Below are 25,559 nucleotides of genomic sequence, written 5' to 3'. Positions count from 1 at the left end.
TCTCTGTTCATTTCATGGATGCTCTTCGTGTCCCTTCTGAGTTGAGGACCGGAACACGGCATTCAGGGTTGGGGTAAAGCGTGGATTTTATACAGTGCCCTAATGATGCTCTCTGTCTCATTCCCTGTTCTTCCTCCTTCGTGCCATTACACGTGTCTGACCGTGGTGGAGCTACCCGTCGCTGGTGCGGGGTACCTGGGATCCCCCCTGACCTGCTGCACACCGGCGCTGCGTTTGCCACCTCCCTTGTCTTGGACATTGAGGCAGTTTGGGTCGCAGCCTGCACACTGCAGCAAAGAGTTCAGGTATTTTCTCGAATATAAGCAAGCAGAGGCACTGGAAGTCCAGGGCTGGCAGGCCCGTGCCCTGGAAACGCTTGGTCTATTTAATCTGTAGATTAACCCACTTCGCAGTTATTGCACTAATATCCACCTTTCTCACATTAACTATTTTTTTCCCTTTTCACTGTATGAAATGTTTTGTTGAAGTTCAAGTTCTGCAAATGCCTTACAGTTTTCTGTCAGCTGAGGCGGATGACTGCATGGCTTGGTGGGTGTTTGGATGGCCACCTAAAGTTGGGTAATGGGCAATCAGGTAATCAAAATAGAACTGAATTCAACTGTCAGCGTGGATGGATCATCAAAGGGGGCTGCCCCGCGCCGCCGCGAGTGAGCTGCGTGTCCGTGGGGAGGGCGGTGGGAAGAGGTGCTATCAGGAGGAGATGCCATCCCGCCTGCGGAGACCTGTGCAGGAATTCCCTCTCTGGGCTGCCGGTGTCGGAGCCCGGGACCTTTGTATCTAGGCGGTAGCAGGAGCAGGAGGAGACATCTGACCCTCGTCCAGCCTGGAGCAGGGGCCCTGGCTCGGCAGGATGCCACTGCGTTGCGGGCTGGAGGCTGGCTCTGGCGTGCTCTGAGGTCCGTGTCGCACCACCTGAGGACGTGAGTGGGTTTAATGAAACGCGTGTTCTCCCCAACAGCATTTTGTCGTCAATGTTAGTTTCATATGCCAGGTGACATCTACGTTTTTTAGCATCCCAAGAGTTATATCTCCTTTTCTAAAACAATTGCTGATGAGATTTTAAGGTAAAACGTGGGGTCTGTGGGCTCTTTCTCAGGGAGGAAGCTGGTTTGGCTTTTCTGGAGAGCTTTGTTGCTGGCTGGAGTGCTGTAATTACCCTGCACCAGGTGTGATACAGAAGAGTTTACTCATGCTGCTCTCACCACTGACTCTCTTGTTGTTTGTGGCAAAACAATCTCTGCCTTTGTGTGCCGGTGTTATTAGTCACTGAGCTGTTCCTTGGGAGGATGACGAGGTAGAAGCGTTAGGTGAAATGGTATTTGAAGGCATTTGTTGGGGTGCTTCGTTCCATGTGAGCATCTCATGTTGTTATCAGTCTCTGTGGCTTTTTAGCTTGTTTTTTGAAAATACTTCCTTTACCTCCTCTCTCGTTCTTGAGCAGGTGCCTGGAGGGAACAGGGAAGAAGAACGGGATCTTTTCATGGCTTCTTACAGTGTAATTGTTTTCATGTTTTCCAGGGAGGTCTCCAACAGCTTTGGGAAGCTCTGTTGGGAACATCCCGTTTGGGGTTCTGGGCTTCTCTCCTTTTTGTTGAACCGAACGCCTTTGCAGTCTTAACCTTCTGCTGGTGTCTGCTGTTCCCCTAATTCCTGTGCGTTTCGCTGGTGGTGTCTGAGCGATGCCGCGTGCAACAGAATGAGAAGGACCTGAGGACGGGTGGTCTGTCCGGTCAGTGCAGACCTGGCTTGGGGGGTCCAGGCTCCATCCTCTGCCAGGATGGGGGCTTTTCATAAGGGTGTAGGAATGTCCCTTACTCGCTGGGCGTGCAAACATGGCAACGGCGCAGTCACGTCTAAAAGCTCAGCTAGCATGAGAAGTGGGGCAGAGAGGCTGTACTTGTGCATTGCTGCACAGCGCTGCATCGTGGCCGCGTGGCCTTCGAGCCTCGGCCCGTGTCCGTCCTGGGTGGGACGAGCGCTGGCCGGCCTCACAGGCGCAGGGCGAGGGTGGCAGGGCGTCTCGAGGGCAGTGACAGGGTCCGCACAGACATCGCACAGCCTTCCTTCAGTGTCCAGTGTTCAGCACAGCTGGTTCTCCCCGGCTGTGGGGCAGGATTGGTTCATTTTTGAGGTTCTCTGTTCCCGAGAAGGGTTTTGTTCCTTCCCCGCAGCGCTTTGATGGGTGTCCTGATGCTCCAGCCCGGCTGGCGAGGCCAGGGAGCGCTGCCCCGAGCCAGCCGCCTTGGTGGGGCGGTGAGAGGGGCTGCTGCCCCGTGCAGCACCCTCCGTGGGAAGGCTTCTTGGCTTCGATCCTCTGAGCAAACTCCCTAGCCTTTCCGTGCGGGCTGGCCTCGAGCTGGGAAGGTCTGGAGCTCTCCTCTGCCCCCCTGATCCACCGAGGAGCTGGCTCTGCAGCCGTCCTTCGTAGGCTGCTGCAGGATCTCTGCCTTTCTGTCGCGGCAGGGGGGGATTTTTCAGCCTCTTCCATTTCCTGGCCAGGAGGCTGTGTTCTCCTGATGGCCAGATTTATTTACCTGTCCTCTGTGTCTTATTTCTGCGCTGTCTGTCTCTTAGTTCCACCCCTTTGGTATTTTTCTTTCTGTTTCTCCCTTCCTCTGCTGCTTTTGGAATAAGCTAGAGGATTTTCACTGTTGTAAATGATGATTATGGGAGGGATTTTAAAGCCGGGGCAAGGGCTGGGTTTGAAGATCTGAAGAGGTCTCCTTTAGTCCTCTTCCCAAATACTCACATGGGCTTTTGTCTTTGGATTTCAAAACACTGAGGAGATTTCCCAATGTCTAGCTGAGTCTGCTCGTACCTGCAGCCACTGCTCAAGCGTCTCCTGCGAGGCCGGTGAGGAGCACGAAGGAAGGGCGTAAATACAGCCTGGGAGCAGCCTGGTGCCTACGCTGGCATTACGGCGAGTCTGCCCCGTGGCTTGGAGCGGAGGTACCAGACTAACTGCAGCTAAGCAGAGGCTGAGATTTAGTCAGGACACTGGTATTAACATCCCTGCTTGCAGAAGTGCCCGGGGGGTGGTTTAATGAGCAGAAGCGATCGCTTCCTTGATCTTCTGTTACACCCAGGAGATGCCATCGCACAGCGTTAGCTTCCAGGGCTTCCCTGTGGCACTGGGGTCTGGACCGGGCTTAGGAAGCGCCGTCTTTGATCTGTCTCGTAGCGTGTTGGCGCGGGGTCCCCGGCACGGCTGCCCGTGTGGGGTCCGCGGCATGGCTGCCCTCGCCGGAGGGCTGGCGGCGATTTGGTGCTCAGCTTCTCTTCGTGGGCGAGACAGTGGCCGTGCCCTGCCGGCTGCGGGGACGGGGCGGTGCGGGGTGGTTTGGGTGACATGGGCATGACCTCATGGCGCGTAGGAAGGGGGTGGTTTGCTTCAGCGCTGTGAATCCCAGGGAGGGAGAAAGCGGTAATTTCCTCGTCAGCAGTGGCGAGGTTTGCGGGCAGGACCCGAGCTGGGGGTGTGTGGGAGGAGGGAGAGAGCTGATGCTGAAGTCAGGCTCTTGTGTGCCTTTTCTGTTTACTTCCTGGCTTTTGTTAACTGTTTGCTGGCTGGGCCTCTTCCTCCTCTCTCCATGGAAACTGTAGGTGACAGCCTGCGCCGATGTGAGCGATCCCTCAGTCAGGAGGCCAGGGAAAGGCAGGCCTGCGGGTGCCAAACCCACGGCTCCGGGGGCGCGGGCAGGGGCCGGGCGCAGGGGCTCCAGCTGGCAGGCAGGGCAGCGAGAGGCTCCGCTGGAGCTCGGGCCTGAGCAGTGCCTCATTTCTCTGGTCTGAGACCCTGGGCAGTTGCAGGGGGCTGCTGGGCTGGCGGGTGTTTTGTCGGTGGGGAGGGTGGGGATATCGTCCCTTGCGAATGGGTCGGTTGGGGTGACCAGAAAGGGTTATCGCGGCGGAGCTGGTGTGATTCGGTGTCTGGCTGTGCTGGATGCCGGAGCCCCACAGCGGTGCCCAGCCTGGCTGCGGCTGAACCCAGCTGTGAGCAGCGTCCCTCCGCTCAGGGTCGGGGAAACGGCTCCGTCTCCTTCACCCTCCTCCTGGTGGGGCAGAGGATGGCTCTGTCCCTGCCCTGTGGGGACAGCAGGCAGGGCCTTGCCCTGCTGCCGCCTCCCCAGTGACGGCTGCGGCACACTGCCTGCTGCTGACGCGCTGGCAGCCGGGCTGGGCGCTGTGTGTGGCAGCACTGGCTGTGACGTGGGGCTGCGGGGGCTGCGGCGCTGCGCACCCCATGGCTGGGCAGCGGAGGCTGCGCCCCCAGACGTTCCCTGTTTGGGCAGAGCCTCATCAGTATTCCTGGTGCGCGGCCAAGCCGGCTGGAGCTGGTCTGCAGAGCCTGGCAGCTCCAGCGCAGTTCTGGCACAGCGCTCGGGGTCCTGAATCCACAGATGGGCACCGCCGCCGTCCCGTGGCACTGCGTGGGGCCCTCCCGCTCTGCAGCTCTGGCATCGCGCCGGTCGTGTGGGTCAGGCTGGAGAGCGTGTGCCGAGGGTCCTGGGCGTCTTGCAGCCTGGCCCAAGTGCGGTGGTGTCACTGTGCCCTGTCCTGTCTGTCCCCTGGCAGCGCTGCCTGGGCAGCGGTACTAAGCCTGGTCCCCTGCCCGTGGTCCCACTGCCGGCACGGTCCGCGTGGGGCTGCTGGCCGCGGGCACTCTGCAGCCCCGCCGGCATGTTGGTCCCGGGGCTGGCTGAGGTCTGTCCCATCCTCCTGGTCTGCTGCCGTCATCTGCCTGCTGCCAGGGTGCCGAAAACGTACATCTCCATCCGTGCTGGGAACCTCGTCCCTCCATCCCCAGCTGCCGAGGTGCTCTTGGACGCCGCAGTGCTGGTCCCTTGTCCGCGCTGGACGTGTGACTTGCTGCAGTGGGTCTCCCGGACTTGGGCCTCTCTGCAGAGCGACAGCACCTTCAAACCCAGGTGGGACGGTGAATGCAGCCGTCCCATGCTCCAGGCTGAATGTCCCCTTGCAACAAAACCTTTGCATCTGCAGACAGCTGGAGCAGAAATACCAATGCCAGTTAAGTCTGGAGCATTTGACCAGTCACGGTTCAGACTTCTTTTCTGTTTCGGGGCTCCACCCTGAACTTCACACTGGGGACCAGCCAGCAGTGGAAAGTTCCCTGACTTTCGGACTATCTTCCAGTGCAGCTGTTGTTTAGCCTCTCATGCCTTTTTGGTAATTTAAGCCAGATGTTCATTGCCATAATATTTGTAACGTGCGTGTGACTCATAAAAGTAATGGTGAGAGACTAACTTGCTTCTGTCCCCAGGCACCTGCCCTGGGTCAGGATTGCAAAATCACCATGTCCCTGTTACATCCCAGCTCTCGGAGCTCGTCTGCTTCCGGAGACCCACGCGGCAGAGGGGACTGCAGCAGCAGCCCCTTCCCACCAGGCAGGTGAACTGTGACCTTTCATTTGCGTTAGATATGTACACAGCACCAGTCAAACCCGGTGTAATCATGGAGTGAACTGGGTAAGACAGGACACTTAAAGGTGTGCGGGGCATATTTCAGTCTCTAAACACCAGTGGTTTCCTGGTGTCATTCTCAGAACAGTTCCTCCATCGGTCGCCGTTTCAGCCCTGGTAGCTGAAGAGGCAGCCAGAGCCCACGTGCTGGCGAGATCTGGTGGGCTTTGAGCCCTTCCTTGGGTGCAGGCACCCTGCCTGCAGCCCTCTGCCACCAGAAGTCCTACCTAAGGCTCCGTTTTATTTTATTTCCAATCTCTTTTGTTCTTTCTGTAGGAATAATGCCAAGCGGATCATACCAATGTATGTAGCATATGGAAACCTTTGCTTCTTAACAGGCTAATTAGGTAAAAATATCGTTGTGGTGTTACTGTAGTAAAGACCAGTATCTTTTTGGGATAGATATCGCAGTACGGATGTTATATTTCTCCTCAGTGCTGCTGGAGGCCTCAGCTGAGTATTGTGCCCAGGTTCTGGGCACTACCTTTGAAAAACGGTAGAAGACAAACTGTAGAGAATTGAAGGGAGTGCGTTATAAAAGAATAATAGCTTTAAAGTTACGATCCTCGGAGGGACAGTGAAGAAGACGTCAGCTGAGGGGAACCCTCTGTTTCTCGGTACGTTTCAGGTTGTAGGGAAGAACACAGTCTGTTATCCTTCACAGCTGATAAGGGTATGGCAGAAGTACTTGCCGTTGTATGCAGGCACGGGGATTTGGACACGAGGAAGAATGGGAGCAGCGAGGACGGTGCAGCACTGCAGTGGGCTTGGGCAGGTCATTAGGAGGGGTCAGACAGACGCCTGTCGGGGTGATCCACGCAGGTCTGGTCCCGCCTCGGCAGGGGAGCGGGTGGTACACCATCTCTTGGAGTCCTTCCCAGCAGACGTTTCTGTGATTCAGCGATACCTTAAAGCCCCAAACTTGCCAGAATATTTTAAAAAGATGAGATTCATATAGGAGGTGTACCATCTGGCATTGCTACGGTAAAAGTTAAAGCCAGGATTTTGGGAAGGGATGAATATAGATGGTCCTGCTTCATTACAGGAACAACTTCCAATCCCTGGGAGCGAGGAGCTGTGCAAAGCGCAGTTGGGAAGGAGCTTGCGAGGTTCCTGCTTTGGTTCCCTGCCCAAAGGCTGGTTACCTGTGTCTGAATTACCCCTGACAGACGTCTGTGTGATCGGTTCTGACATCTCCGGTGATGGAGACGCCACGGTCTCTGCCGCCAGCCTCGTCTGGTGTTCGGCGCTCTTTGGAAGACGTTCCCTCGTAATTGCTTTCTGCAGAATTCCTCGCTCCTCGCTGCAGTGCGGCTGCTCCTGGGAGACAGGACACCAGATGATGTGGATGAGGGTCGGATCCAGTCTGGCAGCTCGCGTGTTCTGTGACCTTGGCACAGATGGCAGAGCTGTAGCTTTGGCGGATTGTCAGGCGCCTTCTGCTCGGTTTCAGATATCGGTGCCTGTTGGCTTGGGAGGGAGGGGAGCTGGATGCGTCCCGTCTTCTGCCCCAGAAGCGCTGACATGGTGTGGGGAGGGGGATCTCTGAGCTGATCCTCGCTCGGGGTGTGTTCAGCACCGTGTAGCTGGGAGGGGGTACTGCTGAATTAGAGATTTTACTGTCCGAAAGGTGCAAAGGAGTCGAGGGAAGAGAAGGATCTCCAGCTAAGGGAGGAGGCTGCTGGGTGATAGCTCCGCTTATGCAGCGTGGCGATGGTGGTCTGCGTTATTCACGGGGGTGGTAGGAGGGGAGGCGGATGGTGGAACCTGTGGGCTGAGGGGAGGATGGAGAAGGGAGAGGAAGGGGCTTGGCTGAGGCGTTGGCTGTGCCCTGGGGAGGGGAAGGGCTGAAGCTGGTGGTGCCTCATGGCGAGGTGGGGTTTAGCTGTGTCCTGGGGCTGCGGGTAATGAACGGGGCTGGGTGCATCCACGGACAGCTGGAGAGGAGATGGGGTGTTCAAGAAAATCGTGAGGGCGTTCTGTGAAGGAGGGTGAGAGATCGAAGGGAGGGCGAAGTCTGAAAAGCTGGTGGAATTTCAGAGGAGTCGAGGCAGCGGAGTGAAAGACTCCTGGATAAGGAGGGGGAAAAGGAGGTGCTGATATTAAGATGCTGCCTGGAGAGGCCTTGGGAGGCAGGAGAAGACCTGGGCGGGTTTAGCAGAGCTTTCGAAATGTAAAAATACTTTAAGGGGGGAGTCGAGCATCTTTTTTTTTCTTTTTCTCCCCAGAGGGAGTGCGGCTCATGCTTGTTCTGAGGAGGAGGAAAGCCAGGGAGAGGGAAGATGCGTTAGGAAAAAGCGAGGAGGAGGAGGAGGGTCCTGGGGCGATGCTGGAGCGGGGGAGCGCCGCAGGCAGCCGGGGGGGGGGAGCTGGCGAGGAGGCAGAGGAGTTATTACTGCACTGGGGGACTCTGGAAGAAAGGGCCTGGAAGGGGGGGGAGAGCTTAGCGGCGGCGTGTGTGATCGAGGGCAAAACCCGCTGTGCTCTGGAAGGAGGCAGGAGCGGAGCGCTGGCTGAGACGGTCGCGCTCGCCCGGGGCCCGAGGGCTGCGGGGTGGGTGCTGAGGGGGTGTTCTCGGGGGGTCCCGGGCGCGGCGCGGCCGTTTGTCGTCGTCTGCGGCGCGGACGGGGCCCCGCGACAGCCGCTGACGGTGTTCGCTGTCGAGACGCGGATTGACGGGGGGGGGGGGGAGCGGGCGGCGAGGGGGTGCCCGGGGTGGGAGGGACGGAGTGAGGGGTCAGGGCGCCGGGAGCGCTCATGGGCCCTCGCAGGGAGCGGGGTCGGCTCCCGTACTTCCCGCGGAGGGCCGGGGTGAGCGATGTGCGGCGGGACCGCGGAGCGGGGCGGCGGCAGAGCGGGGGGAGCGATGGGCAGGCGGGCGGCGGCGGCTGCCGGCCTCGGCGGGGAGCAGCCCGGTGCCCGGGAGGGGCGGGGCGGGGCGGGGCGGGGCGGGGCCGCCGGGCCCTCGGGGGGGGCTCCCGGTGCTGCCCCCCGGAGCCGCGCGGGGGCGCCCGGCGGCAGCGGCGAGCGGGAGCGCCGCGCCCCCTGGCGGGCAGTGCGGGCGCCGCGCCGCGCCGGGGGGACCCCGGCCCCGGCCCCGGCCCCGGCCCCGGGACCGCCCTGCCCGGCGCTCCGTGCTGCCCGGGCCGGGCGGCGAGCAGCCCGGCGTGGAGGGTGCGGGGCGGCCGGGCAGCGCCGCCGCTCCGCGGGCGCAGGCGGGCACCGAGGGCGGCCGGGCGGAGACAGGGCCCGGCCCTACCCCGGGGCTGCCGCCGAGCGCCGCGGGGGAGGCGTGAGCGCCGCCCCGGGACGGCTCCGCGGCCGCTGCGCGGGGCCGGGGCCGGGGCCGGGGCCGGGCGAGGGGCAGCACCTGCCCGCCCGGGGCTCGCTGCCGGCGGCGTCGGGGGCGGGCGGCGGCCCGGGGAGGGCGCGGCCGCGCGGGGCGGCCCCGGCCCCGGCCCCATCCCCGGCCCCGGCCCCGTTCCGGGGCGGGCCCAGCCCCGCGCTGGCGGCGCGCCGGAGCGCGGCCCGGGCATGCCGGCGCGGCGTGGGAGCCGGCAGGCAGCGGGCGGCGTGCGGGGTCCCGCTGCGCCGCCTCCCCGGGGCCGGCCGCCCGCGCCGGCAGCGGCCCAGAGCGGCGGGCGGCCCGGGGCCATGGGGCAGCCCCGCCGCTGACGATGGCGGAGGGCTGGCGCTGGAGCGAGGCGGGCCGGGGCCCCCCGCGGCCGAGCCCCCGCCGCGCCGTCAGCGTCTGCGAGTCCCTGGACCTGCAGGGCGTCCCCGCCGTCCAGGCCGCCCTCAAGGCCGCCCAGCAGCAGCGGCGGCGGCCCAAGAGCTTCTGCGCGGCGGGGAACGGGCTGGCGGCCGCGGCCCTGCTGCCCCCGCCGCCCCCCGCCAGGGCCCGCGGCAGCCTGCTGGGCTTCTTCAGGCTGCGCTCGCCCCGCAAGCGGGGCCCGGCGGGCGAGGGCGAGGGCGAGGGCGAGGGCGCGGCGGCCCTGCTCGACGGGGCCGACGGGGCGCAGCGCCCGCGCCCCAGCAGCATGACTTTCCTGCCCTCGGCCCGGCAGCCGCACCCCGCCGAGAGCCCCGGCTTCCTGCGGGGGGGCTCCCTGTGGGGCAGCCGCCGCTGGAACCTCTTCGGGGGCAGCGGCCGGAGCAGCCCCGGCCCCAGGAGGAACTTCAGCTCCCTGCGCAAAAGCTTCAGCTTCCGCCTGCGCCGGGGCCACGAGCTGCGGCGGTCGGAGTCGGGGGGGCTCCTGCGCCCCGCGCGTCTCCGCACCAAGAGCGAGGGCGACGCCAGCTCCCTGCACACCTGCCCCAGCAAGCGGGATCTGCTCTACCCGGAGCTGGCCAGGGTCGGGGGCAGGCTGCACGCCGAGCCCGGGCAGGCGGGGGGACTCTGGAGACTCCTCACGAGCCGCTTCCGACGGCGAGAGCGCGGCAGCACCAGCAGCGCGTGCCCCAAGGACCCCCACGGCAGTGCCGAGCCCGTCTTTCTGGGCAGCGGTCCGCTGCGAGCGCTGGGTAAGTGAGCGCGGGAGCGGTGCTGGCCTGGCGAGAGCTCCCCTGCGCCTGCGGGTTCTGCAGGGATGGGTGGCCATGGCCTGTCCCAGCCGAGGTCCTGGGCTGGGCAGGGGCACCCGATTGCGTCCTGGAGCTCTGCGCTCAGGAAAGCTCGGCTGTAGCCAGGTGGTGCGAGCGTTCACGGGGCTGTTTCGCACTGCAGCGCCCGGTGGCCGTGGGCGCCGCCATCGACGTCGGTGCTGAAGGAGCCGCAGCGTGGCTAGCTGGGAGGAGATGCTCCAGGGGTCCGGGTTCCCTTGCCGGCCAGACACCTGGGAGCCGAGCGAGCGTGTGTATCCCGCATCCTTCTTGCCCCAGTGGTGTCCCAGCCAAGGGCAGGGAGAGCTGAGCCTTACGCAGCAGCATCAGGGGAGCAGAGGGAACTGAAGCTCCATGGGAGGGGGATAGGGGTCCTGTTAGTGGGCTCCCGAGCAAGCGCTGAACTATTTGGGAGATTGCCAGAGCAGAGGGGTGGAGCAGCATGAGGGGCTTGGGGAGCAGAGAAACATGCCTGCACCTCCTTCTTGTAAGCGGCTCCCTGATGCTAGGCTCTATCTGGGCGATGCTCTGCCGGGGTCTTCCCTGGCGCCGAGCGGAGGCCATGTGTTGGGGACCACGGCGCCGCTCGCCAGGTGCCGGGCAGCCTGCGGAGAGCGGTGGTGGCATCCTGAAGGACGTGGCAGAGGGACAGAGAGCAGGACCGGCTGGGGAGGGGGAACAGGACCCCCGTGGGACTAGCACGCGATGGGGACTGGTGGCGAAGCAGCCGTTAGGTGTTCGACTAGCTGGTGTTTGGCCTCGCTGCCGCGCGCTCTTCTCCTGTACCGGGGTTGCCCAGGTGTGCGGGGCTTCTGCGGGCACCAGGCTGCCGGTGCCTCTGTGCCCCATCCCGTTCCCTGGCCCTGCAGTGTGCCCGGCCCGGCCCTGCAGAAGCGAACGGGCCGGTGAGCCCCGCTGCCTGGCAGGGGCTGGGAGGGGAGAACAGCATCCACAGGCTTTTTAAGGCGTTGAACGCTGGCCTGTGCGCACAGAGCTGGGGGCTGGGCTGGGCCGGGACCTGCCGCTCTCTGGGAGCGAGAGGCTTTCTGGCGCCTGCAAGCCTCTCCGGGTTTCCATTGCTCTGCTCTGGAGTCCAGGCATTGTGGAGGCAGTTCCCTGGCTTGGCTCACGTGCCAGAGGGGCGGATTGGGGCTGGCGGGCTCCCCGAGGAATCCACGCGCTCCCAAGGCAGCAGCTGCCCAGAGGAGCTTTGTGCCCAGGATGCTTTCCAGGAGGGCTGGGCTCCAGGGACCAGTGCAGGAGCAGCACTGCTGGCAGCCTGACCTTCGCTGCCACGCAGGTGCTGCGCAGGGAGCTCAAGGAGCTTGTTCCCGCTGGTCCCCCTTGTCCCTGGGGCTCGCTGTGCCTTCCCGGGAACGGTCCGGGAGGCTCTGCAGGCTCCGGGTGGGTGGCTGAGGCTGCCTTTGTGCGCTGTGGGGTGAAGGGACGGGATACTGCTGGTGCGCTCCTCCCGGGGGGCCGTGCCGCTGGCAGGGGTGCCCGGGGCGGGGTGCCGGCTGGGTGGCGGGAGGTTCCCAGGCGAGGGGAGGCTGCGCTCATGGCTGGGGAATGTGGGTGTATCCGGGCAGGGAGGGCCGGGTCCTGCCCGTGCAGCGGGGGGCCTGTTCCTGCTTGCCGGCGGCTTCCAGCAGGAGCTGCGCCAGCAGCAGCCAGCCCGGCGGCCGCATTCCCAGGGGAGCAGCTGAGGTTGAGCGCTTGTGTTGGTGTCCTCACCCCTCACCTGGCTGCTCTGCTGGGGCGGGCCGGGGCTCCCTTTGGGTCCATCCGCTGGAGAGCCGTCTGAGGCTTCGCTGGGGAGCGCCAGGGAGGGCTTGGAGCCCTCTCCTGCAGTGACCAGCCAGCTAATGCGAGACCGCTGTTTGTCAGGGTGGTTAGCGCTTGCCACCGTGGCTCATAGCGGAGGCGCAAGCTTGGGGATGACCTTTCTAGACTGCCTCTGGGACTGTGGCCCATTGCAGCAGAGCAAGCCCTGCTTGCTGGAGCTGCAAAGTTCACCCTTTGGTTTGGTCTCAGAACACCATTTTTGCCATTATCCACTTGGTTGTACCCAGTCGAGCTATGTCCTCTTGGGATCAACAAGATGCGAAGAAGCAGCGGTGAAGGCTGCAGACCAAAGCTGCTGTTGCTTGTCCTGTCTTCTGTGTCCTGTCTCCCCGTTGTCTCTCCACTCAGCACGTTGGTCTGTGGGCTCTGGCTGACTCCGGTGGGAGCTGTGAGCCTCTAAGCCAGGACACCCGTAGGTCGGGTGTGCACAACCTTAGTACTGCTCCAGCGTGGACTTGCTGGATGCAGCAGCTCAGGGGATCTCTGCCCCGTTCCTCTTTCAGGCTTGCAGGCCAATAGTCTTTCTAACAGCCTCTCGACATTTCAGAAACTTTGATGCTTTGCGCTAGCGCTGCCCACCTTAGCCCTAGGAAAGCTGCTGATACAGTCCCAACACGCCCTCCCGAGGGGGTGCAGCTGCACTTGCGGTTATCAGCTCTTTGGAAAAGCTGGATATATGAGTCCAGGCAGAGATCCAAGCCAACGCTGCTACCCTGTTTCCAGTACCTAGAGTATTTTGTTTATAGCAAACTGAGATATCCATCCAGCGCTGCACTCTGCCATGTAGACGTACCCAAGGGCCAAAAAGCCTGGCCCACCGGAGAGTCAGGAGGACGGTCTCAGTGCTGCTCCCCCAGCCGGGCTGAGAGCTCCTTTGGACTGCGCGGGTAACGTTCGCTCCCTGCTGATGGCGGGGTTCAGCCTGGACCAAGGACAGGGAGGGGTGATCAGGGGAATGCAGAGTTTGTTGCCCGAAAAAGACTTAAGGAGCTGGTCTTTGCGTAGCAGGATGAAGGCTGACGGGGCTGTGGTTTTCTGTGAATGCACCAAGAGAGGGCAAGAGCCCTTGGAGCTGGAGAACAAAGTCAACACGGAGTCCAGCCAGCTTGGACTGGCCACAAAGAATTGTGGCCAGCGGTTCAGAGGAGCGTTTCTAGGTATCGAGGTATCGGCTAGTGCAGTTCCGAAGAAGCCCTCTGATAGGCACAGGCTTGGAAAAACTGGACTGGTTTGGGGTTGGAGTTTTCCTCGTGCAGGGAGGGATCATATGATGGGTGCAGCATCTCTGACAGTGGGATCGGGACTCCACAGCTCAGGAAGTGTTTCTCACAGTCATATTCCCCTCTCCCAGAAAGATGCCCTGCTTTTTAAAGTGCTTGAAGGTTTAAGGTAATTCCCTTTTACTCTCCTGTTTGGTGTGTGGCCACACAGAGGACTAACGTGTAGGGCATGTGTGAGAGAAGACTACTGGGAGAAGAGGGGGGTGTTTTTACATTAGTAAGGTGAAGTTTGCATAGTGAATTGAGGAGATAATGATATGTATCATCTCTTGTTGGTACCTGCCTCAGCTTAGCTGGGAGTGTTGGTGAGGAGCAGAGATGGCATGATGGGTTTAGAGACCGTGGCTTGGATGCTGAATCCAGTCTGGTGTCCACACTTCAGAAAAACTTAAGAAGTCTGGAAGGTATCAAGGAAGGAGCTCTTGGGACACCGATCTGAAAGGGCTGGTTCTGAGGATGAGATCGGAGGAGATGTGTGCAGTAGGTGCAGCGGTGTTCTGATTACGGTCTGCAGGCATCCCTAGGAAGAGGGAACTTCAAAAAGCAGTGCCTTTTTAATCTTCTGCCTTTGGTTGTGGGGTTAAACACCTAGAGCTGAGGTCAGGCAGATTTGGCACAGGTTTTCACGGGCGAAGTAGGTCCCCACAGAGCACTCGTCTTGGGGAAGCGGTGGGTTATCTGTCCCTCCATGTCACTAGCTCTGCCGGGTTGTCCCTTTCAGTAGACCCTTTCTAGCTGTCAGAGCAGAGACAATTTGCTGTGGTTTTTTGGTCTGCCTGTATTCGGACGTGGACTGGGAAGCAGTGGGTGCCGAGAGGCTTAAAACGTGTGGCTCTTCTGAAGTCTGTGCACTGCGCAGCACCTGTGGTGCGGCGGCGTCAGCTGCTGCCGCGTGCGGCGTAGCTCAGGAGCAAGGGTAGCAGTTCGGGATCGCGCCCTTTTTTCCCTGAGATGCACGACATCCTCTCCTTTCACTGCTGCAAAGTATTTAAAGCTCTGGTGAGGTAATCCTTGCTAAGATCGTGTCCTACACAGGGTATCTGCGTCGGCTAAGCTCTCTGACGGGAACGCTAGCCTTGCCCGTGTCGGTCCTTGACCTGGAGAAATCTCTCTTCCCGCCAGCATTGCCGGGGTTGAGTCTTTATCAAGCCTGGCCTGGAAGAGGTGGCTCTGCCCAGGCGCATCGCACTCTGGAGCCCTTTTATCTGCGTGTGCGGGCAGATGGGTACTTTGGAACGTGGTTTGTGTGGGCACTGCTGTGTTTGCTCAGCCTCTGACCTGGTTTCAAGGCCGGGTTTAGCGTCCAGGGTTTCAGTGTCCAAGTTAGTTCCACAGTGGCTTGGATAATAAGTTGGTTAATTATTAGTTGCTGTGTGTAGAGACCAAATGTGTCTGGCACTAGCGCTTCTGAAGCACAAGGTAGATGAACCTGCCGCGCTTCATCCTACGACGGGAGCAGCCTGGGTGAGGAGTCAGTGTTGCCCGGCCAGCCCCTTCCTCCTCCCGGCTTTGCAGCAGCAAGTGGGTGCAAGCAGCAGCGGGTCCGTAGGACGTTTGGCTGCGCTAAGGCTCTCGGTGTGCAAGCGGTGCCGTGAGTCCACTGTTTCTGCTTTTGAGGTCAGGTGCGCCTGGGGAAGGTATTCGGCCGCAGCCCTGGCAGTCTGGTCTCTTCTGTGTTGTTAAATAACAAAGAGAAGAGGGAGGAAGAGTGACTGGGTGTGTTTTAAGGTGAAATACCAAATGATACAGCTAGTCCAGCAGTGAAGCTAATCAAGTAAATCGCTACTCCCCGATGCCTACATGAACCCTGGTGACGAGGGAGATGACAGTTCATTAAGGTGTTACCCAGCTGGAGGCAATCTCTGCTGAACAAGCTCCTACCGAGGCTCTGGCACTGCGAGGAAGGTGCTAATGCTGACCTGCCCGCCTGGTTTTCGGTTAGTGCGTTAGATCAGGTCAGGTCGCTGGTGGCGTGCTGGGTGCTTCCACGTGGTCGCTGTTTCTCCCCAGGAGAAGACGGGGATCTCCTGCCTCTTCCAGGGGGGAGCAGTGCCCAGGCGGCTGGCGTCAGCCCCTGCAGCTCCCGCTGCTCGGCAGCCGGCTGGGCGGCAGAAGCACTGCGCGTGGGGAGGGTCTGGCAGACGGTGTCATCGGAGGGGGGACTCCCACAGCCAAAACAACCTCTTGCAGCTATGGACTTGGACCTTCCTTACGCTGATTTGGGTCTGTCGCAGCCACTCAAGACAGAGTGTATAATGTTATACTAACAGATTTTATGCCGATGAAGTGCAGGAAATGGCCATATGCTGCATTTTAGTAGCAAACGATCAACACTTGGGATGGACAAATCTGACATCAGCGAGTTGTGTCAGCGTTTTTCGGCAGTCAGGTACTTGGCCTATGGCTGTTTTGGGTGGTTGAGAAACTGCTCTTGAGGTGCTTTCTGGCAGCTCTGTGGGTGTCATCCGTGCCCGCCCGCACACGGCTGCTGCGCTCGCTTCTGCAAGAACCTGCTGGTAGAGGAGGAAAATGAGTGCAAGAGAACGGCGTGGGGGGCTCTGTGCTGGGGAATTACCTGAAACCAAGCGATGGAGCCGTCCCTGCGAGCACGGGTGCAGATGGCTGCAGGACACAGGGGCGTCGGGTGACGCGAGAGCTGACCGACGAGGCGTCTTTGGGCCTGCGAATGGGCGCAGCAGGACTAGGTGTGGGTCACCCAGATGTCAGCCTGGCGTGCACAGGTTGTGTGTCCCCGTGCGTGGTGAGAGAAGGGTGATTGGTGTGCCCTGGGGTGTAAAAAGGACTGAGAGCCAGTTACAGTGACAGATTTGAAAGACTCGGTTGTGGCACGGCCCCCAGCCTGACGTGTGAAGTGGGTTGTGCTCCAGATCCTCATGCCTTCATGGACTAGCTGATGGTCTTGATGGTCTTGAGTACCTTGCCTAGGTGGTAGGTGGGAACGGTGTAAGTCAAGGCTTCGTGCTTAGTAATGGCAGTTCTTCAGGTGCTGCAGGAACTGCTGCATCTTCTGGACTCTGCTCTTTGGGGCACTTGGGGCAGGAGGAGATGCATGCTACAAGCTGCTGGTTGATGCAGCTGAAGGCATTTATTTTTCCTCCTTTTGACAACCAGAGGCAAGCTTCTCCCCTTGGTCTGCAGGGAGTGCTAGAAGTGTATGTGTGGGAATGCTTCTTTATTAACTGAGTAACTTGGGGAAGCTGACACTAATGCCTCCTGGTTTTGAGGAGTTTCAGCTTTTGCGCACCACAGAATCACAGAATCACTAAGGTTGGAAAAGACCTGTAAGATCATCAAGTCCAACCTTAAAAAAAAAAAAAAACAAAAAACCCACAAAAAACAAACCACAACACACCAAATACCAACCCACCCAACACCACACAGCACCATGCCCATCAAGCCACCACCGTTAAAGAAAGCCCCCAAACACTCTGGACGAAGCTTGTCTGAAGCCAGACCTGAAGCCTGGCCGGTTGGTGCCAGCAGTCAGGCGTGCGGGGGAGCTTGGTCCAAGCGCTCTTCCTGAGTAGCCGCTGTTCTTCTGCGCCGGACTGACTCATTGCGGAGTGAGCTGGGTGTTTTGGGAAGTGGCTTTGGAGGGCGTGCTGCAGGACACCGTGACGCTCCTTCTGTGCTCTTGCAGAAGCTGGGAAGCTTCCCGGGCATGCCGCGAGGTGCAGGCAGAAGACGTGTGTCTACCCCGGCGTGCAGACACGCGCGGCCTCCTTGCCTCACATCTCTGCTTGGCCCAGGCGCTGTCTTGCTTCATCCCTAATCCTTTCGGCAGAAAACGCCTCAGGCAGCTCCACCCATTCAGCTATTGGGGAAGGGCAGAGCGAGTGGGTCGGTGCGAGGAGTGGGGCTCCGCATGGGCAGTTTAAAGTCAGGGTGGGATGTCTTCCTGAACAAGAGGCGCCTTTGCTCATGTAGGAGTTCATTAGTGGAAGGGTTTGTGTGTACGGGTACGGGCTGGGATGGCAAGTGGACATGAGGGTCTTCTCATCCTGACACCTGGGACCCTGGCTCTGGAGGGGGCCGCAGAGGGAACCGGCCCTTCCAAGGTCTGTGTTTCAGTAACTTCCCAGGTGACTGTGAAGGAATCCCGTGGCTGTCTTCAGTTCAGGGCCACCTCCACCTTAGCCTCTGTTCCTTTGGTCACGTAGTCTGTAAGCACTTGCTTTTACCCTCCTGGGTGCTGGCATAAGAGTGGGTTCATCCCTCCCTCTGTGAACACTTACACTGGGGGTATCTCGACCCCGAAACGCTGCAGGTAGAGCTCCTTACCATTACAGCGGGCTCTCCTGCAAGGAAGGAGCTGGGCAGTCGGGCAGGGTCAGTCGCTGGAGCCACGTGGGACCTTCCAGTACAGCCGTCTGCCTTCCTCCTGTTGCGGGTGAGATGCTTTACAGAGCGACGTGTGCAGTGGACGTGTCCTCTTCCGCTAAACAGGAGGGACTGGAGGAGGACAGCAGGGAGGGTAGAAGGTGCACAACGCCTTCTGCACGTGGAGCAATCCGACAGCTGGGACTCCGCAGTGTGGAAAAGAGGGGTTGCGGTGAAAGGCGGGGTTGTGCTGGTCAGGCTGGCTGGGGATGTTAGCTCACTGCCTCTGGTACAGGAGCTGGGGGCATCCCATGAAGTCAAGCCTAAAACAGAAGAAAGTGGGTTTTCAAGGAATGGGTATTTATACTGCTGAAACTCCTTGCTAAAGAATAACGTGGAAGTGAAATTTTAAATGGTTTTAAAAGAAAAACTACTTTTAACAGAAAAACTACTCAAAGCAGAGGTTTCTGAGGTTTGCTAAATAGACAAACCACAGGAGATCCCTGAGCTGGAGAACAGCCCCAAACACATGTAGGATCAGTATCGTGTAGTCTCACCATGTTCCTACTCTTCCTGGGTTCCCAGATGCCAACTGGTGCTGGAGATGGCGTGCTGGGCTGGGCAGACCCTCGGTCCGAATCCAGGTGGCCGTTCTCCGGTAACGATGTTGGGCGGCCTCCTGCCTCTCCCTCCTGCCCTCAGCAGAAGCTGCTGCTGGGGCAAAGCAGCCCCCAGCACCCCCGGGGAGGGGAAGCGGCCCCTCGGCAGGGGCAGGAGGACACCCGGTGATGGCAGAGCAGGGATCTGGTGCTGCGCAGCCGCTCTGTCCAGCCGCAGTCGCGAGTGGATTTCCCAGCAGTAGTGGCGTGAGCTGCGGGTGGCTGCCCACCTCCCGGTGCCGGGCAGCGCCCGCCACGAGCCCTGTCCTGCGCTCGGGCGAGCCCTGCTCCCTGCCCCAGAGGAGGGGCAGTCCCGTCCCCCGCCTGCACCCGAAGAGCAGCCGCGGTCTGGGGGCGGTGAGCTGGACCGGACGGGAAGGGTCTCCCCCCGCCTAGCCTGGTGTTGAAGCCAGACTGCAGTGTGCAAGCTCCTGGGTGACGGCTGCTGCATCTGGGGCACAGCGCAGCTTAGAGAGGTCCAGTGCGGGTGAGTGAGTGGGTGCTCGGCGCGTCCTCCCCGCTGCTGCACGGGGCAGGCGTGAGCGGAGGCAGTGAGAGCTGTCACCGCCGGTGCTCCCATCCCACTCCTTCGTGCCAGTGGGGCTGTCACTTGGGCGCGGGGATTTGCGGCGGCAGGAGCTCCGAGAGAGGTGCCAGCGCCCTGGCGTGCGCTGCTGAGCAGAGACAGCGCGGATGCAGCCGGTGTGCCGGGCTGCTCCGGGACCTGTGGGCTGACGGTGCCGTGCACGGGCTGGGACATGCCAGGTGGGTCACCAGGGCTGGCTGGTGGCCTGGGCTAAAATTCAGACTTGGCACACGTTGGGCACTGATTGACAAGCAGAGGTGCCCAGGTTGTACGTTGGTGTTTTGGGTTCAGCGTGCTGATGATAGTTAATAATTTAGTGTGTACGGCTGAATGTAGCTAAATTGGCATTGCGTCGCAGTTATTTATTTGTGTTAAGATTTTCTCAGAGACCTTCGCAGTGAGTCAAAAATCAAACTGTTGCTAACGAACTCTGTTAGAACAGTTAGCAAAGGAGGCAACTAGCAAAAATCTGGACAGTTTCTCTATCCTGAGCATCTGAGACAGAAGCAGAGCAGAGCAGAGCCTGCCCTCTCCAGGTCTCTCTCTGCCTCTCTTTTCTTTCTTAAGGCCGAGTCGGCGAGCGCATTTGACTTGTGCTCCATTCAGAACCCCTTGAAAAACCTGCTTGGTTTTTGCCAGTTTTTCATAGTTCAAGAACAAGGTACATATAGCGAAACAGTGCAAGTACGCTGCTTCGTCTAATGTGGAGGGAGGGAATGCCAGTAAAGGAGAAAGTACCGATGGTGCTTTACCCGTCGCGTTTAACTCACAAAGGGACGAAGCGGAGCAGAAGTTATAGGTGGAGGTGACAGCTTTTTTTAGACCAAGTAATGCAGTTGGAAATACAGGTGTCCTGTTACCTTTTTGAAAGGGCTCAAGAACTTATAATTTTCCTCCTTATGAGTCATTTTAGGAAAAATTTTACCTCTGCCTAAAAAAAGACAGGATAGGTGAAAGACAGAGACCATGAAGAAACGATTCCTCTTAAGAACCTTCACGATTGTTATAAATAACCTTGTCTTACTGCATCAGACTGGTGTTTTATTTGTCTGTAGCTTCTGAAAAAGAAGTGTTAATAAATTAGTATGACTGGTAAACTCTAGGCATGCGCACCGTATTCTTACCTTTTTTTGACACGATGGAAAAATGCGCTGTGGCCTGCGGTTGCCGGTGGCTGCACAAGTGCCATGAAAAAGGCACGGTGGCGGATCATCTTTCTGTCCCCTCGTGCACGCAGAGCAGCGGTGGACCAGTGTGTGGACGTGCGGGCACGGAAGGAGGGCCCCTGCAAGCCCTCCGGCCACCAGCAGCAGGAGCAGACTCTTCCCCACGCAGCTTTGGGCTGCCATCTCCCACCGACTGCCCAGGTGAGGCAGGGAGAGATGAGACAAGGCGTTAGCCTGGAGGTAGAGCGAGGGTTGCAGCCGTTGTGTGTCCAACCTTCCCTTGGTTGGGAACTCCCTTGGGAGCTGGGAGGGCAGCAACATAAACTGGAGTGAAGATAGTCGTTGACAGGCTTCTGGCAGGGCCGGAGAGCCTGGCATTGCCCTCTGATCCTGCCTGGGTCTGGTGGCATCTCCTGCAGCGCCCTGGTTTCAGCCTGCGGTGCGTGGCACAGCCCCAGATGAAACACCTACTCAGCAGAGAGCTGCAGCCGCCAGCTTGCCCAGCCGGTTTGGGCAGTGCCGGTGCCGACGCCGAGAGCTGGGACTCGCACCGCGAGTGCGGTAGCGGGGTCGGGGCTGCCGGGAGCAGCGGCAGGCAGGGAGGAGCCGCCGGGGCGGGGAAGGGCAGCTCGCGGCTCCTGTGCCAGCGGCCGCTGCGGGGACAGGGCAGCGGGGCAGGTCTAGAGCCATCCTCCCCTTTGGCTTGGCATCCTGCTGTGGCCTCGGGTGACGTCTGAGCAGCGGTAGCACCCAGGCTGTCGTGTTTAATTGCCACCCGCGGTTGGGTCTCGCGGATTCGCCTCTTCCCTTTTTGAACCGAACTAAGATTTCCATTTCTGCAATAGTCCGTGGCAGCGAATTCGGAAGTTTATTACAGGTTCTTGAAGAAGCAGTGCTCCCACAGGTTTCAGTCTCCCAAAATCCTTTGTTGGTTTTACACTATTAACGTACAGCAAGTGCTGCTCTTTTGTTTTGGCCCCCTGACCCGTAGCCATCTGGCTTTGGGTGGAGGATTTACTTCCCCATCCAAGGCAAATGAAGGACTCCAGTTTTGTTAGGAGTGGCTGCTGGTTACTTCTGATATTCAAGGTGTTCTCCAGGCTCTCGCTCCTCTTCCGGTGAGTCTGGTTTTATTTGGGAAGTCTGTTGTTCGACCAGCTCCCGGAGAATGTTTGGATGTAAATGAAGTGTTTGTGATTTCTGTGGCAGGAGAGAGGGTGTTCCCTGTGCCGCTCAAAGCCGTCCCTGATTGTTACAACCTTCCTAAGCCTATTACAACGTTCTGCAAATTACATAACGTACACATAATTAATTGTGTTCCCTTTCAATCACGAACATAGATTATAGCGTGCCTTCAGCTCTTTATCTGCACTGCATACAACACGCTGGTATTGTAGCCTGACTGCAGTGCTCAGGGCACTGCTTTCACCGTTACGTGCCCTCGGTTCGGGGGTCCTTTACAGCACGTGCCCCCCGAAAAGGCGTCTAGTCTCTGGTGCTTCCCTTGTCCCACGTGCCTCGAGGAAGGGGATGTGGTAGGGCTTTCTGTGCTCCCGCAGGGAAGGAGGGAGGGTCCCTGGGAGGGTACATGGGCTCTGTGCTGCCTTCCTGCCCTCAGCTCGGCTGCTCCTTCCCGCCCGGAGCTCTGGCTGCAGCGCCTCCCAGGCACGGGCGGCGTCGGGACCTCGTGCGGCTTCGTGTCTCTAGACAAGGTGGGAGGGAGGGAGGAGACATACATCTCCTGCCTGGAGGGAGCAGGGAGAGCGTGGCAGGATCCTTTTAGGATTTTGAGGGAGATGAGGGTGACCTGATGATTTCTCCTCTCTGTTCTGCAGATTCGTTTGTGAACAGCCAGGAATGGACCCTGAGTCGCTCGGTGCCTGAGCTGAAGGTGGTGAGTACTCGCAACCCGTGCCTCAGTTACCCCAGTTCTTTGATGCTTCTCCAAATCCCCAGGAAAAACACGTGTTTTAACGTGGCCGAGTGGAAATGCACAGAGGCTTCAGCCTCGTGGGGGGGAGAGAGGAGCTGGTGCTGCCGTCGTGCTCGGGGAAAGCAAGAGCTTCTCAGTGGCTCACACTTGTAAGGGAGAGGGTGTTGATGTGGGAGAGCACTTGGATGTGAACATTGAAAGGTGATATTTGAGCACCTCACCCTTCCTGCTGGCTATAGCAGAGTCATAATTCCTGACCGGGTACCGCTGCATGGGCTAGACCTTCTGGCATAGCAGAAGCAGGAGCAGGTCCTGAGCGGCGGTTCGGGCATCCATCCATGGTCGTCACCCTCAGAGCAGCTGTCCAAGCGTGGGAGTTACCCGCGTGGGAGGTGTCACCTCTCCGTTTGAGCTCTGTGCGGGTGCTTCCCTTGCCTTTACTGGCCACCTCCCAGACGCGACTGCCCCGTGGTGTCCCTGCTGTGGAGGGATGCTGGTGGGATGAAACCGTCACCTCTGGTGCTTTGTTCTGCCAAACAGAGGGGATGACGCTCCTCCAGTTTGTCAGCGCAGGGCGGGTTTCCCAGGGTACGCCGTTATCGGGCTTCATCGCCTACTTGCGGGATACGGTCTCTGGTAGGGGGGCTGCCCCAACACAGCCCCCATCATGCGGGACAAGGTCATGAGGGAGGGGGCCTGGTCTCGGGGTGCGGCACTGTTTCCCATGGCCTGCCATTGCCGATGGCTGCACGCTGGCTTTTGCCGGGGCCGTCTGAGAGCTGGCGCAGGTCAGCAGTGCAGGAGGACACGGAGGTGTTCTGCTCGAGCTGAGCTGGCTGGCGAGCACGAGGGGCAGAGGCCGTGCCTGGGGCGAGGGACAAAGCAGGACCTCCTTGCTGGTGGTGATGAGCTCGTGGGTTGGTTCGGGCATTCATGGACAGGCACCCTCGGCAGCGATGCTGTGAGCGCTGGGGTGGCGCTGGAAGAGACGTCGGGGCGGGCAGGATGGCGCAGTCGCTTGCAAGTGTCTGTCTGTCTGTTCTGAGGGACCTCGGCAATCTGTTCCACCACTCCGCTCTTCTCGCGCTCTCCATGGCAGCACTTAACTGCCTTTGAAGACTGTTGGCATGCCTCCCTTCAGCCCTTTCAAGATTAATTTTTTTTTATCTTAATCTGAGAAACAAGAAGCCTTTTTGCAAAACATGCCAGCACCATGCTGCCACATTTTTCTTATCTGCAGTTAAGTAAAAATCAAACCAAACTTTCAATATTCGTTTGTTAGTTTGGCTTGTAAAATGTCTGTCTGTTCAAAAATGTTCTTGCAGTTATTCTGTCTATTGCCTTCTGACATTTTAACGTTCTGCAGGCTACAAAACAGTGCTGCAAGCTAAACAAACCTAAAGCTTTTAGTTCTTTCTCCATTAGCACAATCCTTTTCCCATGTTTTCCATAACCTCTGGGGATCTCTGTTGCTCTGGGGTTTCATCCGGCCGATGCAGCTCTTTCTAACAGCCTGGAGGCTCTGATCAGAGTCCTGGTTCAGTGCCGGCCTTGCTGGGCCGAAGCCCCTTCCATCGTGCCTCTGGGGTTGGGCTGCAGCAGCCGACTGTGGCGGGGCACCCTGTGCTTGGGCGGGCGGACCTCTGGGCGGTGGGGTGGTTGTCCAGGATTTCTTCTTTCTGCGGCTGCGAAGGGAAGGACGTCGCGTAGCGGCAGAGCTGCTCCTGCCTGGATCTGGGATGGTGGTCAGCCAGTGGGGACGAGGAGAGCCGGGCAGGTCCTGAGCTTTTGGGCGGGTGTCTAAGGGGTCCGTTCCGCACCGCGCTGCTCCGGCCCTGGCTGCCCGGTGGGTGCACCAGCTCTATGACGCCTCTTCCTCACCTCCCGTCTTGCTCACCCCAGCAGCGCGGCCGTCCCCCTCCGTCGCAGGGCCCAGCTCTTCTCCCCCGGTCCCTGCAGGCCGATTGGTCTTTGAGTGAGCGTCCCGAGTTACCAGCAGGTTACGGTGATATGGAAGGGGTCCCCATGTGGCGCCCATCCCGGAGCCCGTACAGGAATCACTAAATGTCTGGGACTTGGCAAGAAATGTTCCCAGGCTTTGCTCCCTTCCAGTTTTCAAGCAACTCTCCCCTCGACCCCCACCTCAGCCTCACCGGCCCCATCCTCAGAGGCATGGCTCGACGCAGGGAGGTGCTCCAGGTGGAGCAAGGTCTTGCCTGCGCAGCTGGCACGAGGCTCGGCAGCGATCTCAGCAGTGCCGCGGCAGTGGCTCCCGCGGCAGAGCCACCCAGACCTCGGTCCTGCCTGTGTGATGCTTCACCGAGCGCACCCCGGTGAAAAATGTGTCTGAAACCAAAAGACATCCTAGTGCAGGGCAAACGCAGGGTCTTTTGATAAATGGCAGAGCGCAGTGTTTATCGTGGGAGAGGCCTGCACGAAGCACCCACCCTGTCTCTGATCTGCCAGTCCTTGTCCCCGGGGGAGACCTACGCTGAGCCTGTGAACCGAGATTCATAATTCTGTGAGTATGAAAAACCACAGACTCGTTGGGGGCTTCTGTTTCATGGCACATAAAGCGTTCGCTGCAGCCCACATCCCTCCTTCTGCGGGAATGAACCCTTTCCTTTACCTCTCCTGCAGGAGGTAAGGCTCTTACCGCTTTCTTCCCTGCTCGTGTTCCCATTTGGACCACAAGTGGTCAGTGTACTTCCTCTCAGGTTTTTTAATAGCTTGATGTGCTTAAGTTACGTTCAGCACTTTTTCCCACCTCAGTTTTATCCTGAAGCTTCCTCCATCTGCTGCAGGTTGAGAGGAGCCTGTGTGCGAGAGAAGGCAGCGGTTCCTGCAGACGGGCACGAATGGTGCCTGCTGGCGGGGACGCGTCCCCCAGACCCCGTACTGGGCCATATCAGCCCTTTGCTGGCCAGCGCGGAGCCAGGCTGCATTCCCTCCTTCTCCCAACATGTCCTGATACAGAGGTTTCCATGGTGCCTACGCAGCACGTTTTTCTTCGGTTTGCTGCCTCGGAGGGGTTATGTTCCTCAAGACTGGCAGTTCTGTTTGAGCTTGCTTATAACACCAGATGAGGGAAAGACAAAGCAGAAGTGTGTTTCAGCAAGACGTAGGTCAGGATTTTGGTTCTAAGCAAACAAAGCGTAAATGCAGACTCCATCCTGGTTTTAGAGAGCTAAATATTGTTGGAGTGTTTAATCTCTGATGTTGCGTGGAGACGTAGCTGCCAGCCGGCCTCGGGGATCCACTCTGTTCTGCAGAGGTTTCCGCAGGGACTGGAGCTGCGGCCAGTCTGGGCACAGAGCTGAGACCCCGAGCTGCCCGCTCTGCGCGGTGCTCTCCACAGTTTCTTCTCTCTTCTCCACCTCTTTATATCCCAGACTGCTCACGCTGCCATCGAAGTGCGGCAGCGGCAGGGAGGGCTCAGCTGGAGGAAGGGGTTTTACCTCCATTAATAACACGGGCTGTGGCGTTCGTGTAGCCCTTACGTCTCCGCAGACCGCTTGGCTCCAGAAGCATGTGTGCGTTACCTGTGAGGTTTGCAGTCTGGTATGGGTTCTCATCTGTCTAAACGCGCTGCGTACGATCTGTAATTACTGTTGTGGGTGACAGAGCTGGCAGCGATGCGTTCAGC

The 25,559-nt window shown here is 59.4% G+C and overlaps 1 protein-coding gene across 6 annotated transcripts in view; it reads left to right on the top strand.

Annotated features, from left to right (window-relative positions):
- AGAP3 (ArfGAP with GTPase domain, ankyrin repeat and PH domain 3) overlaps positions 1 to 25,559 on the top strand; it is a 148,956-nt gene that overhangs the window by 32,779 nt on the left and 90,618 nt on the right. For 5 of the 6 annotated variants that reach the window (XM_059819157.1, XM_059819156.1, XM_059819158.1 and 2 more), the window contains exon 2: positions 21,816 to 21,874. In XM_059819157.1, the coding sequence (XP_059675140.1) occupies positions 21,816 to 21,874 (59 nt within the window). Of the gene's footprint in view, positions 1 to 9,178; positions 10,026 to 21,815; positions 21,875 to 25,559 lie in introns of those variants that run through there. The other variant, XM_059819155.1, reaches the window with a different exon arrangement.

Source organism: Gavia stellata, chromosome 6 (genome assembly GCF_030936135.1).
Source record: "Gavia stellata isolate bGavSte3 chromosome 6, bGavSte3.hap2, whole genome shotgun sequence".
Taxonomy (NCBI): Eukaryota; Metazoa; Chordata; class Aves; order Gaviiformes; family Gaviidae; genus Gavia; species Gavia stellata.
The sequence above is the reverse complement of the archived record's forward strand: the minus strand, read 5'-3'. Positions and strand labels throughout refer to the sequence as shown.